Here is a 15,935-nt window from a genome sequence, read left to right on the forward strand (position 1 = left end):
TCCCTGCAAATCTTATCTCATGTATGTCTTCAGACAATCACACACAGTAACACAGATGATAATTATTCTGGTCAATGAATGGGACTCAAATGTCAATCTGACAGACACAAGTTACAGAAAGGGGAGACAGAGAAATACTTTTTCTGCTACCAGAAAGAATGACTCTAGCCCTCATGAAAAACGTTTTTCTTTTTTCAGCAACTTCAGCATCATCTCTTTCATAAATACCTCTTTCCTCTGCCTCCTGAGTCACCCAAAGGATCACAGGCAGTGGAAAAGTGGGATACAAGAAAGGGCATAGATAGCTGTTGGTTGTATATTAAAAGATCCCTTTGATTAATTTGATTGAAAGCCATCCTAGCTATAAAGCTGTTTATTTCCCTACTTTAAAATCCTTATTAAAAAATTCTGACATACTTTGGAAAAGCCCACTGATGCTGAACATGTACCATGACTGCCAAATTCTTTCACTGTCTATTAGCAGGAAGAAACACTAAAAATTCAGCTCCAATCAAAAAGTGGTATGGAAGTGCAAAAGAAATTTATGTTCCATTTTCAACACCAGGAACATGTATCTATTCCCATGGCATTCTGGGACAGCATGAATATATTCAAACTGCCTCTGTTAGTCTGGAAGCAGAAAAATAACAGTGTGGGAAGGGAAAAAAATAAAAAAGAAACAATCTGCACTGACACTGTAAACATTCACACAGATGTGAAAGCTAACAGAACTCAAGGACAGCAAGCAATTTCACATCAAAGATAACTTCTGCATTACTGAAGAGACCTGGATTCATTATGGGTACAGTATACATGCCCACAATACCTTAACAGTTGACTGATTTAAATGTTACTTTCCAGATTCTGGATTTTTACTTAATGATCCTCAATTTGTTGTCTCACAAAAAATCTGTATGAAGATGATGCCCTCTAGTCCTAACAACATCCCAGCACGAACACACCACTTTGCTAATAAGGCCGTAAGTGAAAATGTCAGAATTAACTCACTCCACAGTGAAGTTATTAGGTTTGAAGCAAACAGTTAACAATGGCTGAACAGATGGTTTTAAATTGGGAAGATCACAGAGCACAGGGAGGAAATTCTAGAAAGGACAAACAGGCAGAAAATAATTCTTCACTGAAAATGAGAGGTCTCAAAATATTTTAATATTCCCTAAGAAAAAGAGAAAAACTGGGAAGCAGCTATGAATCAATGAGCCTGATACCAAAGATTTGAGTTTAGAAGATAATAATAATAATAATTATTATTATTATGACTTTTAAACCATACGAGCAATGAACTTGCTGAAGGTAAGAAATGTAACAGATCACTTTCCTACAGTTTTGAGGCATAAATGTTTCACTGCCATTAGGATTTTCCCCTAACACACCAAACGAATTCAGAAAAGAAAAATAAAGTGAACCAGAGGAAAAGTGTTGTAGTGACAAATTGAGAGCTATGGATGTCCTGTTTCGTGAAGTCTAATAGTCCATCAAGCACTGACCACAGAAGTTAACAACTTACTGCAGACTACTGTGTATGAAGTTAACAATTTATTGTGATTCCTATCTGTACAACTAAAAGCAGAACTGCAAAAGCCATTTTTGGATGACTATCTGGGGTTCAAGTGAAAATGAACCAACCCTTATCAACTGGTACCTTGATAATGTGCAGTAAGTACCTGACATATTGCATGAGACAGGCTAAATATGACATACCAGTAAAGAAATACATACACTTGCTCTGTGCTGTTCAAGACTTATCTTTTTCAGAAAATTATCGTGTAGACAAACTGCCGCCTCCTTTGTCTGGGTGCTGAGAGGACTAAACACATACCATATTCAAGCCTGTCGTGTATAGGGCAGCAGTACCATTTAAATACTTCTAGTTTAATGTATTCAATCAGACAGCTGAAGAACTGTTAAATAAGCACAATTTGGTGCCACTGTAGTGATTCAGTCATCCAAACAGAAACACAAAAGCTAAGTTTCAATGAGAGTTTTATATTCAAACATCTAATCCCAGTTCTTTACACTCAGATGATTTTGTTTCTTAACTGACCATGCAACACTGGCAGTGACAAGGTGATGTCACAGCAAACACACACTGCTCTCTCCATCTGTTAATGAGGTCCACAACTCTGTGCAGTTAATCTGTAGAGCACTGGAACACTGATGACAGTTGCATGACCACTGGGATGTTACTCTATGGAGTGATTTATTCCAGTAGGATACTATAATTTTGCTGATCCATCATCTCCCATCTAGAGACAAAATACCTGGCAAACTAACTAAAAGAATACCTCAAGCCATTGTCAGCTACTAAAAGCCAAAACAAGTACCTGCAAATTAATTTACAAACAGATCACATCCCAGGAACTGGTCTAGGATAGCTAATTTAACAAGAGTAGGGCTACATGGAGAAGCAAGTATTTGAACAATGTTAACATCAACAAACAAACAGTACTTTTGAAAAGCAGACCTAACAACTATTTTATTTATAAATCAAACAACACTGCCATTTGAAATTACCTTGCAGGTTTGGAATTTGTGAATTTGAAAAACTGTCACCACATGGCTATTGAAACTATCAGTTCTTACTGTATAAGGTCTGACATATATTAAAGGCACAATACTGCAACTAGAAGCCACTGACACCTGGCCCCTGTACTGCACAGCCATTGCAATTAAGTCTGATGTGCCTGCTTTTCCAGCTAAGGTGTCACCCAAGCACACATTTCTACACTGCAGGACGCAGCTGCATTTGTTGCATTATCCAGCCTCATCTTTTGAAGCATAGCTGCCCTGCCCAGCACAAACCGTTCTCTAGTGATCACAGAGTTTAATGCTGGCTGGTTCCAGTACTCAAGCCAGACTATTTATAGATAAGACAAATACTCAGCTGATTTTTTTCATTGCTACAATATCTTATACCCTGCAGCTTACGTATTTCCTTAGCAGGTAAGACACTGTCCTGGCTGTTCTGCTGAAGAACTGCAGTAGGTTTTGCATAAAGTATCTCCTTAGTACATACATTCGCATACTAGATAACATCCACAGCATCTAAATCCACATCTGACTGCACTGGCTTAAGTCAGAGAAAAATGATCTGAAAACATCAGTACAGTACAGGCATTGGTGCAAAAGGACCAAAACTAAAAAAAAAAAAAAAAAAAAAAAAAAAAAAAAGATTAATTTCTCAATTATTTCAAGGCTTTTTGAAATACATCAAACAAAATAACTATAGGAGACAAAGATTTCACTAAATTTTAAAATTATTTTCACTTTGCTTTCAAGTGAGAAACCATTAAGAAATCTGTGTAAGTACTATTGCTTCTGTAAAGCAATATTATAAAGCAACATCTTACAACAGGAATCTCTGGATTCTTAGATTCACTTGTTCAATTGAATCACTCCTCAAAACTCATTTAATGTATATGTCATCTTAAATTAGCTGAATCACAAATCTTAGAAGAAAACTTTTATGTGAGAGACATTCCAATATGCTTAGGTCTAAATGATTATTTGACTTTACATCAGTAATCAGGCATCTGTATTCCTGCAGAACCACCTAATCAGTTCTTAATACAGTTTTGTCACAGGAAAAGAAGAAAAGAAAACAGACAATTTCATTTTTTAAAAAGTTACATTAGAAGAGCATTAAAGCTGTGCCTTACAGTATGATTCTGGAAATATGTTGTTAAAAAGCAAATGCTCCTTGTGTGGCATCTTTCTCTAAAGTGATACTGAAACACTGAAATACCACTGCCAGGATGGTGACATTGAATTGGATCAAGAGGTCAAGCAAAGTTTTGTTATTTGTAACATACATAAGGGTAGCTATGTGGAGTTAGCATTTATTTGTACAGCTCTTTGGAAATGTAAATCACTGCAGAAGTGTTAAGTATTGCTAAGACAAGCACTGCCTGACCTCTTCTGGCTATCATGAATGCCAATTGCTGCAGGGAAAATTCTCATCTTAATGCAGGTAGACCTGCAAGCTGATTTTCATTTACATCAGTACAAACTGTGCAACTATAAATATATTAATAACGCCAGTACTGTGTCCTTCAGAAGGTATAAAACCCCTCTGCGTAAATTATTAAAAATTACCTAGATAAATAGTGATTGTATTGCAGTAAGGCAAGGTTTTTAACTGTCTGGGGCAAAACAAATGATGTTATAAATTACAGAGCCATTACTTCTTTAAAATGCAATCTCAATTATGGAAGTATTTCATATTGTGTTAAATGGTACATTTCTCTTAATGGACTACCAATCTCTGTTCACATTAATTCTTTTCTTTCATATCAATATTTTTGTTCTGAGTGACGATGAATTCTCTCTTCTGCAATCTATACCTTTTCCAGTTATCCTTTAATTTCCACATAGCTGATTTCCTGTGTAAAATAAATCTGCATAACTATAACACAACAATTAAAATTATTTTTAAATCTGGCATAATTTTCTCACTATGTAAAACAGTATGTTCTCTTAAATAAGGAAACATTAAACAAACCCATAATCAGACCAAGAAAGCAAAGAAGGAGAGTACCATGGGACCAACCAGGATGGCTATACTCAAAAGCTTTACCATGACTGTAGTAGTTGTTTGCCCCTGTAACTGCTATATCAGAAACAAGCAAAGAAGCTTTAGGACAATGAAGTTTTAAAGCAAGTTCAATATTTTAAATAAAGGGGCTTGTAGCTGCACTAGTCAAAAGGCTACAGACTAAGGCTATAACAGAAGATGTATAGAAAGAGAAAATATTCTCCTATAAAACTGATAGAACATCATCACATGACTGAATAAGGCTTTTTTCAATTAAAAAAAACACTTGTCATTGCTGCCCAGATTTTAAATACATCTACAGATCCATTTGGATGGATGGATCTCTCTTGTACAGACAGCTGATCACAGTTCTCCCATGGTTTTTGCGCAATTACCTCGTAACAGCCCAGTTAACACTTAGGTGGGGAATACGAGACAATGAAAAAAACCATGATTCTGGTAATAATACAAGAACACAGTCAGCACTGAGCTGCAGTACAGACGACATCGAAATCCCATGTTCTTTTTAAGTACAAAACACTAACACATTTTTCATCACAGTTGTTTTAATGGTATCATAACCAACTTCCTTTATTGCCCTTAATGGATAATTAAGATGTTTTCCTCCTATTTAAAGGTTCAACATAACTAACTTGTAGCAATAGGAAACTGGCTTGAACCCTAAGTAATCTGAGAAGTGTTTATCAGGGGACCCCTTTAGTGAGTTACACCAATCTCTGGCTCCTTAATGGTTTTTTAAAAAAAATTACAAAAATTTTCCTTTTCAGCCAATAATCCTACACAGTACTTCTCAGTGGGAGCAGCTTAAGTTACAGCATCTACTTTAGTAATAGCTGAAAAGACTGGTATATTTAAAGAATTTTAATTTCAACAGTTAAAAAGCAATCAGTGAAGACTGACATGGACAAAAATTCAGCATGTGGCTCTACTTTGTATTTACTATTAGTAGAGAGAAGTTAAAGCCTTAGTTGAAAACAGAAGCTCACAGTTTTTGCAAATTGCTGTCTCTAGACAGTAAACCTGTGTCAAATCTATTCCTTCTTCATAGACTACAAAACCCAATTTCTGTCCATGAAGTGGTCGTCCTGCATTGATTCTCACAACTGCATTTTTTTGTTTAGACTTACCCGATACCTCAATAAAAGCATTAGATCTATGAAGTTAATTAGATGGGGGTCCACAATGAGAATGACAAACCAAAGAGATGTGAAGCAAGAAGCATCTACAACAGCACTAGACCACACATTCTTCTACATCTCCACCTCAAAAAACAATGCACAGAGGAATTCTTCACCCCAAATGCCTCAATCAGACCTATCCCTTTGCATTCTGTCGCTTGAAATTTCCTGCCAACTATGCATCTCCTCTCCAGTCTTCACCACAGATCTGGGCAAGATGAGGGAAGGTCATGAGCACAGCAAGTGAAGCCCTTGCACCTGGGAGGGGAAGGAGAATGTTTTAACTGCTCCCGGACAGCAGCCAGTTATACCATTACAAACTAAGAAGGAAGATCTGGGGGTGGAGGGAAAGCCTGTCACTCTGGGAAAGCAAATAACTAACACAGCAGCCTGCCACGGGTCTCTGGGCCCGCAGTACCTACAGCCTTCGCAGCCTAGAACTTTAAGCCTTCCTCCAAGAGAAAAGACTCGAAGGTTCCCAAGCTACCTTTCCGCTCCACTCCTAAGCTCTAGCCTCCCTTTCCATGGCTCTAGAAAGCAATAGGGATGTCAGGGGCTTTTTTCACTGACTCCGTAGTGTGTGACTGAGGTTACGCCAGGACACACGCACACAGTCTGCTCTGCTGCTCCAGGCCTCTAACCCAGCTGTCACCGTGAACAGCATTATCAGCTTCTGCTCTCAATGGAAAACGCTGTATTTACAGTTAGTTACAGAAATAACTGTTTTACAAAGACCTGCAAGCTAACTCAGCTTTGAGTAGTTTGGGTTTCACTTTCCAGGTTCTCATTTCCTGTTTTTCAACTAACTCCCAACATTGTCACTGAAGTCATCTTCATTTCTTAATATTTAATACAAATAGAGTCCTCAAAGAAACCCATTACTGACTTTCCTGGGGGGTAAAAGATCAAATTCTTTAGATCTCAAAGGCTGTTATCAGAGGGGAACAGGCTGCACACAGGGTAACAGCAACCTCCCACAGGAATATGGGAAAGAAAGGCCTTTTTCTTTCTCTGTTCAATTCAGACAGGGTGTTAGAGGGGTCTGTGGACCTACATTTAGGGTAAGCTGTCTCCCTTTATCAGCAGCAGCCTCTGATAACAGAAATCCAGACAGCTTCCATGATTTCTACAGCCCCAACAAGGCCTGCTGGTGAGGCAGCAGGAGCCCACTGTGGGCCAGCTGCCTCAGAACTGACCCAGGCTGCTCCTACAGCCCATCCCGAGGGGCAGGTGGCTGCAGTGCCACAGCCGCTGCTCCTTGAGCACACTTGAAGCCAGAAAGATCAGAGGCAGCCAGCCTACACAGCTAGAGATGCTCTCAAAGAAAGTTTGCAAACAGTTTCATCAAGCATCACCAGCAATATAAAGTACCATCTCTTCAGGCACTGTAGCAACTCTTTATACCAGCATCTCCAAGATCTGATACTCTGTGGAGCATTTACACAGAAAAAACATGGCGGTTACCAATGCAAGCAATCTTTTATGCTATCTAACCTTTCGTATGAATCTTACATGCACTTTTAAAAGAAACTCTTTTTTTTTTTTTTTCCAAGTTGTCAACATAGCTTTAATCATCTTATCAGAAAACTATACAGCAATAGTCCTGTCCCTCGTGACATATCCCCAACATGCTCTCCACAGAAAAGTCTATATGGAAATTCATGGAAACATCCTCTTTAATACTACAGTTTCAAACTGCAGCTCCACTGAGTATAATTCTCTTTCTTACAAAGCTCAAGCCTCTTAGCTCCTGCTATCTTTATTAATCTTCCTATATATCTAGAAGGATGGATGTATGGTTCAATCACACTTACTTGATTCTTTCTTTTACTACATTACAGGGCTCTATATTAACAAAACTCTGAAAGCTTTATGCGGGACTTCACATAATGCATCATAATGCAGATCTCCTGCAGCTCCCTACTCACCCGAGGAGGTCCCCGAAAGACAACAAAAAGCTAAGAGGAAAAGCTTCAGCGTCAGTGCCATTTGGGAGAGTAAAGCAAAGTCGTTTCCATGAAGATTCTCATGCTGTTTTTCTCTCCAAAGCCCACTCCCACAAATGAGAACAAGCAACCCTCTGACTACAGGAACAAGCACCAAAGCATTAAAACACTAAACGTTCCTGACACTCTTCCTCAGTCACTTTGCAACACTAGAAACCACTGTGGCCCTAATAGGAATTTGGCCAATTTCTCTCACAACCTCAGAAGCACTACCATTGCCTCACATGCTAGTCAAGTTTAAATGTTTTGTTCTCTATACCCGTGCCCTGAGGATGTTCTCAATGCATCGAAAGGTGATGTCAATATGCCTACCCTCAAAAACTATGTAAATGTTTTATCTGAAAATTTCTAATAACACATATAACTACATGCTTTTCAACTCAGAGAGCACAAAAATATTCTAACTAAAGGATATGCAAGAGTAACCATACTATGATCAGATTAAAGTCCACATTGTCCCCAGAAGAGTCAGAATATTAGGCCATTAGTGTATTTTTTGGGACAAAGAAGAAGAAACAAGGCACAAAAAGAGTAAATCCTTCTTGGAAAGACCCCCATGGAAGGTGGGAACCACATCCTACCTGATTGTTATCAGCCATTTAGGGACTTTGTGCGAGTTTATGAAGTATGAGAATCTGGATGCAAACATAAATGATTAGCCAATCTTGATCTGTATCAGTATACACAATAGCTAAATGCTAATATCCAATCACTAACAAAGAAAGTAAATCAAAACAAGCATGGTACCATGGAACCACACAAGGAGAATTCAGCTAGTCCAACCTGCCAGATTGCTCAAGGCTTTGTCCAGTCAGTGAAGCGAAGGGAGATTTCACCTCTCTGGGCTGCTCCAGTGCTGAAGTGTTCTCATAGTGAACACTTCCATTCTTATACCCAGTTCTGTTTCAACTTATGACCATCATCCCTCATCCTCCCACTGTGCACCTCAGTAAAAAGCACCTTCTTGCTGTGCACCACCATCTTCTTGGTAACCCTCTCTTAGGTACTGGGAGATTGCACAGCTAGTAATTTTATTACCAAAGCCAATCCCATGGATCAAACATGATTCACCTTGATTGAAACTGGTAAACATTTTCTTCACATTCATTCACACAGGAATTACTTCCAAGCAGACTCACTCCATCATTTTTCCAGGGATAGCGGTTGACCAGTTTGCAGCACCTTCCTTCTTGCTCTTCTTGAAAATGGATACAACATTAACCTTTTCCCAGTTACTGGGGACCTCCTCCAGTCTACACAGTCTTTCAAAGATAATGGAGAGCAGCTTGATAATGACATCAGAGAGCTTTTCCAGTACCCTCAGGAGGCCTCCTGCCTGGACCCATGAACTTGCATAGGTCAAGATTTCTCAGAAGATCCTTGACTCAGTTATCTTTGACTCACCCCTTTCCTCCCTGAACTGCATCTCTGAGAACAAAGGCCTATGCAATCTTATTCTTGAAGACCAAGACAAGGAAGTAATGGAGCACCTCAGCCTCATCAGTCTGCTGTGACTCAATTACCCACCCACATAGCACCATGCCTACATTTTGCACAACCACCTATTGCTTTTCTGCCTCCTGCTCTTCTAGCATCTCACTTCTGCCTCCTCAACACCCTGTTGTTGCCAAGCTCCTCCTCCATCTCAACACATTTTCCTCCCAGATGACTTAATCTCCTCACAGAGCTTCTGTTGCTGCTATCTAAACCCTTCCAACACCCCATACCCTTCTGCCTGTGGCCACTCAGAAGTGCCCTCATGCAGAGTCAAAGATGCCTGCCAAGAGCTTGTCTGTTCCTCTGGTGTTTTCTTCTATATTTGCTTCCACAGTCTTTGGTACATATTTCTTAGAGGTTCAAAGCGACCTTATTTTGAAAATAAGGTATCACTGGTTATAATATGTTCAATATGAATACAAATCACATATTTGCTTAGATGACTATTTTACTTAATTACTAATCACCTGACTGCAACTACCTCTTGAAAAAAAAGATATTCTTAGTGATCTTTTTCATGCTCCTATCTGCGGCTGTACAGCCATTTGACACCCTTTATAGTTAAGAAAAATCGATTTATTCTAGAAATATACCTTGCTTTTAAAACTTCTTAATGACTTTTCCAAAGGCCTAAAGATATTTTTTTTTAGTCAATACACAACCAAAGGCAAAACAAAGGCATCTGTATACAGTGCGGAGAAAAGTTAAAGAAACTACTAACTAAAGGCTAAGGAACAGCTATGCAGCTCAGTCTGTGTGGTAACGAGCATCAAGCACAAGGCATTATTCATTTAAGTTTGTAATTGCTTATGGCATTACTCATTAAAGGTTTATAATACTTTATTTCTACACAAGACAGACATGTGCGGGGGAAAACAAACAAAACCGTAGTCAAATTCACACCACAGGATCAAAAATAACTCTTGCACTTCATTTCATAAGGAGAATTCCTAATAAACTTTAATTTCCTCTAGAATTTTAATTAGATTGAAAAAAAGAATGCAGGAATGGAGTTCAAGGACTATTTTTCATAGCAACAATTATTCAGGATGTAGTCTCCCCTATTATATCTTCTCAAGAAAGCCATCTTTTATAGCTCATCCATTTTTAATTTGATAAAGCCTCTATGTTCTGTTCTCCCTTTTTATTTGACTGCTGAGTCTTCTCATAAATGTTCATTTCCTAGCAGATATAGCACAATGAACAGAAAAGCAAACCACCGTTCATCTGAACAAAGACACTCCCACACAGCAGAGTATCTATGTCTGGGAGCCCTGCTGTAGAAAAACACATGCCCACAGTTATTCAAAGATTCCACTTCAGCCGCAGTGCAATGCACCAGCAGGCATGAATAGCCTTTCTTTTACCTTGTTTATTCAAGAACTATGATCGACTACAGGCTGCTTTTAAGTATTTGATATCCTGCACTGAGGAGATTAAATAAGCCTGACGCCAAATGAAAAACTTCAGCCATGCTGTTGATTTTTTGTAAACTTATGAAACCAAAATCTGAAGATCTTGTCCTTAGAGACTAAACGGCCTTTGCTCTAGGATTTTATATTTATTGTGCTAGCAAAGTCAATCCTATCTCTGACAGAAACTGATTTCTTGATAGGTTCTCTCCTGCCTTGAGTGCATTTGAAAGCAAAACACCCATCTCTAATTTCCATACTGCTCCTCATGTAATTAATCAAATGCACAATCAAAACCAACTTCCTTTCCAAGCACATTATTGCAAACTATATGGGAGAAATTAGTGGGAGAAAAACACAAAGAAAGAGCACCATACTTTACATCTTGTTTAAGAAGAGTCTTTTGTACTGGGAAGGTGGAAGATGGGCTACAATAATACACTGTTTAAATAAGTAAATATGCACAGGGGTGCATACAGAGAGCACACGGGTGTGCTCTCATTTCTCATGTCTCCAGTGAAAGAGGTCACGACCCTTCAGACTTTAACCTTGTCCCTTCTAATTTTTCATCTTGGTTCTCAGAAGAGAAATTTAACCCATCTGGTTTTCAATTTTACAAGGTCATGAGCCATGAAAGAAAATCTAGCTTTAAAAAGAAATGGAGATATACAATCTTCTCTCAGTGTATAAAAGTAGATCACACAGATGTTTCTGTTAGGTCAGGACAAACTTACAAGACAGAAGAAAATTCCTCTCCACAATATAACACATTCATATGTCTACTACTGGGTATTTCTTCTTGGTTGTACTTATACTTGTCTAGTCTCCCTCTCAAAATAATACATAATGGTCAATCTTAAATGCCCACCAACGCAAAGGTAGGAAATCCTACCTTTTTTGTCATCACTGGGATATTTACCCTAGTGGTCCAATGAGACAATAATTTCATCAGAAGTGATAGTTACATTTCCTACTAAAGCAGGGCAAAACCAACGTCCCATCCTTTCCTGTGCCCTATGGCAACATCAGGCAATACAGCCAGAAAGAATTCAACCTACATCCGAGGTGGACATTTCATTGATGGGCTTACACCTCCGGCCAGGCATTTAACAGTGCTAGTGAAAGGTGGTTTGTTTTCTTTTTCTTAAAAACACAGCTGAAAAGTTTATTGCCTCCCTCCCCCAGCCACAAAAGCCATAGAGCTTCAGCATTACACACACGCACACACCCTGCAAAACCCCCACACCACATGAAACATTTTACATACAAAAGAGTTTGTAAGATCACCTACAGTTTTCATTATCCACCAAAGCTAGAGCACTATCACAACAACCTCTTGAAGAACTCAGAATACGGGCATACCTGGAAGTCGGATAAGTTCATACTGTTTTATACATATGAATGATACAACAAAACTGGTCATCTCAAACAGCACAGCACCTTCAACAGAGGACTAACTTGTATTTCACTGCAAAAACAGTTAACAATTCACTTGTTTTCATATACTTAAGAGATGAAATCTCATAGTGAAAAGCAACATGCAGGAATGCTTTTTCTAAGCGTATCTTTAGAAAACTTCAGGTATCTTCCAAGTTTTGAAAAACAGCAGCAGAAAAAAAGTATGTAAAACCATATAGTAATTGTTTCTAATACTATTTCTCTAATTGGCTTACAATCCAAAGGCCAATCAAGTTCTTGTGGATGGCGTCTACCTGAAGTCCCGTTTCCTTCTGCAGCATAGCAAATACACACGGAGATGTTAATTGCAGTAACACTAATTAAAAGACAAAAACCCATGACTATATTAGCAGTCAAACTGCCAATTAGCACACAAGGTTCCCTCATTACTGCTGCTGCATGAAATGTGAAGCCCGATATGGACAGTAGTCATAAAAATAAAAAACATTTAGAAAAACCATAGGTCACATTTTCAGCTTGCTTCAGAAGTTCTCCTGGAATCAGTAGCTGAGAAGCTGACCTACAGGAAAGAAAGAAATTCCTACAACATCTTGTAAAAAAAACTAAAAAAAATTTCTGTCATTTTCCACAGCTGTATTCAGAATGGTTTTCAGAGGAAAGAGTACGTGCCCAAGTGTAGCCACTAGAAAGTGGCTTAACAAAAATTAAAATAAAAATTTAAAAAAAGCAAAAGGGCTAACATGTCAGTGGATAATTTCCCCTGACTTTATACTCCACGTAAGGCTCCCCCATAAAGGACTAATGGATACTGAAAGCAGTCCAGGTGATCCTAGTGTCCTTTATTCCTTAGAAGGAATATTTATTCTTGTGTCGTTCAGACTCTTTTAATGACCATTTAATGAAGGTTAATGCAGATCTCTACAACCCTAGAGCTGCTTCCATAAAGTGATTGTGCTCTTCATATAGACTGTATTTCCTCAGGTGGCTCTCTATTTTTTTTCTTCTCTGTTTACAGGTTTTGAATTTTAATTCAGAGGTCTCACAGTAAATAAAATTGAAATACTTTCAGCATTATTTTCCTTGTGAGAACTGGAGTATATATTTGTTTTTCACTTGCTCCCTTTTAATCAAGCATTTTGTTGACCATAATCAATTTCTTCACTCAGGAGAAAAATGTGCAATTATCTACAATGAAGAAGGTGTGTCTAAGGAATAGGGTGGGGGGAAGAGAAATCAATGGAACCATCTGTCTGACATTCCTACAACATTATAAGAGACTTGTAATTAACTGCTTGCCTACCAAAGTCTGCCAGCTTTAACTCCCCCGTGTCACTGATCAGAAGATTCTGTGGTTTCAGGTCCCTGTGCAAAATGTAACGCTGGTGGATGTAAGACAGTCCTCGCAGCAACTGAAATAAAAATAACTGAAAAAGAGGGGGACAAAAAATGACCTCTGTTAATATTTTGCATATAACCACAGATGATTTCTTCACAATATGCAGGGTGCTTGCATATTGTGGTAACATTGTGTCAGAATTCCTCCCAAACTGGTGTAATTCCCACCCAAATTTAACACAACAAAATTTCCATCTAAAAAATACATACTTTGCAAGGACTAACCCCAGCCTCCAAGCCCTACTGTATCATAGATTCAATTCGCCTGCTTTAAAAAGAAAAAGAGCAATACAACCATGTGCAGAAAAGCTCAGTTTCTACCAAATTATAATTATATTCCATTTACCCATATGGCCTTAGAGATTAGGTGGTAGCCTGAAGACAGATGTGTATCTTCACTAATTATAGGAAACAACAGTACAGGGTGTATAGGGATAGGGAGATAAGGCTGGGGGATGGGACACTGGAGCTAAAACAAAGAAATTAATAGCATAATAATAATGCCTGCGTACCCAAGGAAATCTGCAAGTATGACAGGTTTTCTCCTTCAAAGTTTTTTTTAATGGGAACCGCTTATGTATTATTCATTAGGAAACAATAATTCTCACTGAACTTAACAATGACTTTTAAAGCCTGCTCATAATAGTCCTTAAGGTAAATTTAGATAGGAACCTAACTCATCCCCCCATGTTTCTTTTAATCCTTCACTGGACTCTACAAATTCTTTCCCTAGAGCTAAGCACTGATACAATGTATTTTTGTAATTTACAATTATGAACAAAGAGCTGGGTGATGGAGATCTTTTGTCCTCTCTTTTCATCTCCTCTCCCATCATTCTCCTGCATTCTTACTGGCACCTGCTGTGAAAGTGTTACCCTCATGGATTTTGTCAATACAAATGGTGAACGATTGTTTCCCAGGAGTTTTCTTTGCAGTTGCGAAAAATCTCCCCTAATATACAGACCACTCCTATTGCCTGAAATATTTAAAAAAATGCTACAGTTTCCAAATGGGAACACAACAAGCCTTTGCAAAGCCAAGCATGAAGGATTCAAGAGTGGATATGGACCTCGTACCTCACAGCTCAGCGCCGGTGAAACATGCTCTCTCAGCATCTCAGAAGATGTGGAAACCACACCAAAGATTTAGCAAAAGTCAGCTCAGACACATGAGAATTTCTAATTAACTTGCAACACAATCATCCTACTTAGTGACTGCTGAAGTGAGGAGACATTATAAAAAGGGTTACAAAATCTGATTATAAAAGAGAATAAAGGCTGACATGAAAGAAACAGAAATGTCATGTTACTGAAGTTGAAATGAATTTAATTGCATTTCATTTTTCCCCAAGTGCAGACACAATACACTGTATGTTTAGCTATTTAGCCAGGGCACAAAGAGCCATATCAATCACCTTCTTGCCAGGGTGGGGCCTAACAATGTGCTGAGGAAACCTAAGAGCAAAATACAGAAACAAAAGAAAGAATAGCAGGAAAGTCATAAGTAACGTGGACATTCCTTTTTGAATTGTGGTTAAAATGGAACTCATGGTACACAAAACCTAGTTTAATAAGGGCAGGAAGCAGAAACAGCTTTCATTACAGCCTTAAAATATAAATTAAATTCTATTAAATGACTTCAAAATAATATTTTTAAAATAAAAAGATAGGAAAAATATCCAGTTTGCTAGGCTAAATCAATGGTATTTAACTTCAAACATTGTTTTTAAATATGCAAAGAAATGTCAATTATCATGTTATCTTACAGCACTGTAATCTTAATAACTTAAAATACATTTATTAATGTGTGCTTTCATTTGGCTTTAATACAAAGAATCTTGACACAACGGCCTAAGGAAAAAACCAAACAATTTTACAGCTAAATAGAATAAATATCTACTCTTGAGGACAGCTTAGGATGGTAGTTTTATTCCAAACTTGTAGGCATGCTGTACTCATCAAGTACTTCCACAAAAGTCAGTTAATTCACTTAAATACACTGTATCAATTGCTTCCTTCTTGGAGGAAGATCATGAAAGAGAAGGGGGCGGGGGGAGGGGGGGGAAATCTCCCTGAATTTATTACAGGGTTAATTCAGCCACTGTTTTGCTGCTTTCTCTTTTCCTCTTCACCTTTGCTTTTATTTGTTAATATTAAATGTAAAAAGATTTAAGTGAAAACACGAGCCTAATGCCTGGCAGCAAAGCATTCTGCAAACCCCGCAGGCCCTCTGGGATTGCTTGGGAAGAGAGAACAGTAAAAGAGACTTTCCATTCCCAATGGTTCTTCACTCCACACAAAGAAAAGACAAATTGGAAAGAACTGTTTCTGATGCCTCAGGAAACACTTCTGCCTTCTCACCGTCAAGTTACCTCCCCTGTCTTTGAGGAAAGCCCTCTCCAAGAAACCTGTTCTCCTTCAAGACTATCTGCATTACCTTCACAAGTATGGACATG

The 15,935-nt window shown here is 38.3% G+C and overlaps 1 protein-coding gene across 1 annotated transcript in view; it reads right to left on the minus strand.

The window, feature by feature from the left end:
* CDK14 (cyclin dependent kinase 14) overlaps positions 1-15,935 on the minus strand; it is a 317,000-nt gene that overhangs the window by 140,882 nt on the left and 160,183 nt on the right. The window contains 1 exon segment of the mRNA XM_055806228.1: positions 13,386-13,509. Within this exon segment, the coding sequence (XP_055662203.1) occupies positions 13,386-13,509 (124 nt within the window).

Source organism: Falco peregrinus, chromosome 5, assembly GCF_023634155.1.
Source record: "Falco peregrinus isolate bFalPer1 chromosome 5, bFalPer1.pri, whole genome shotgun sequence".
In the NCBI taxonomy this organism is placed as follows: Eukaryota; Metazoa; Chordata; class Aves; order Falconiformes; family Falconidae; genus Falco; species Falco peregrinus.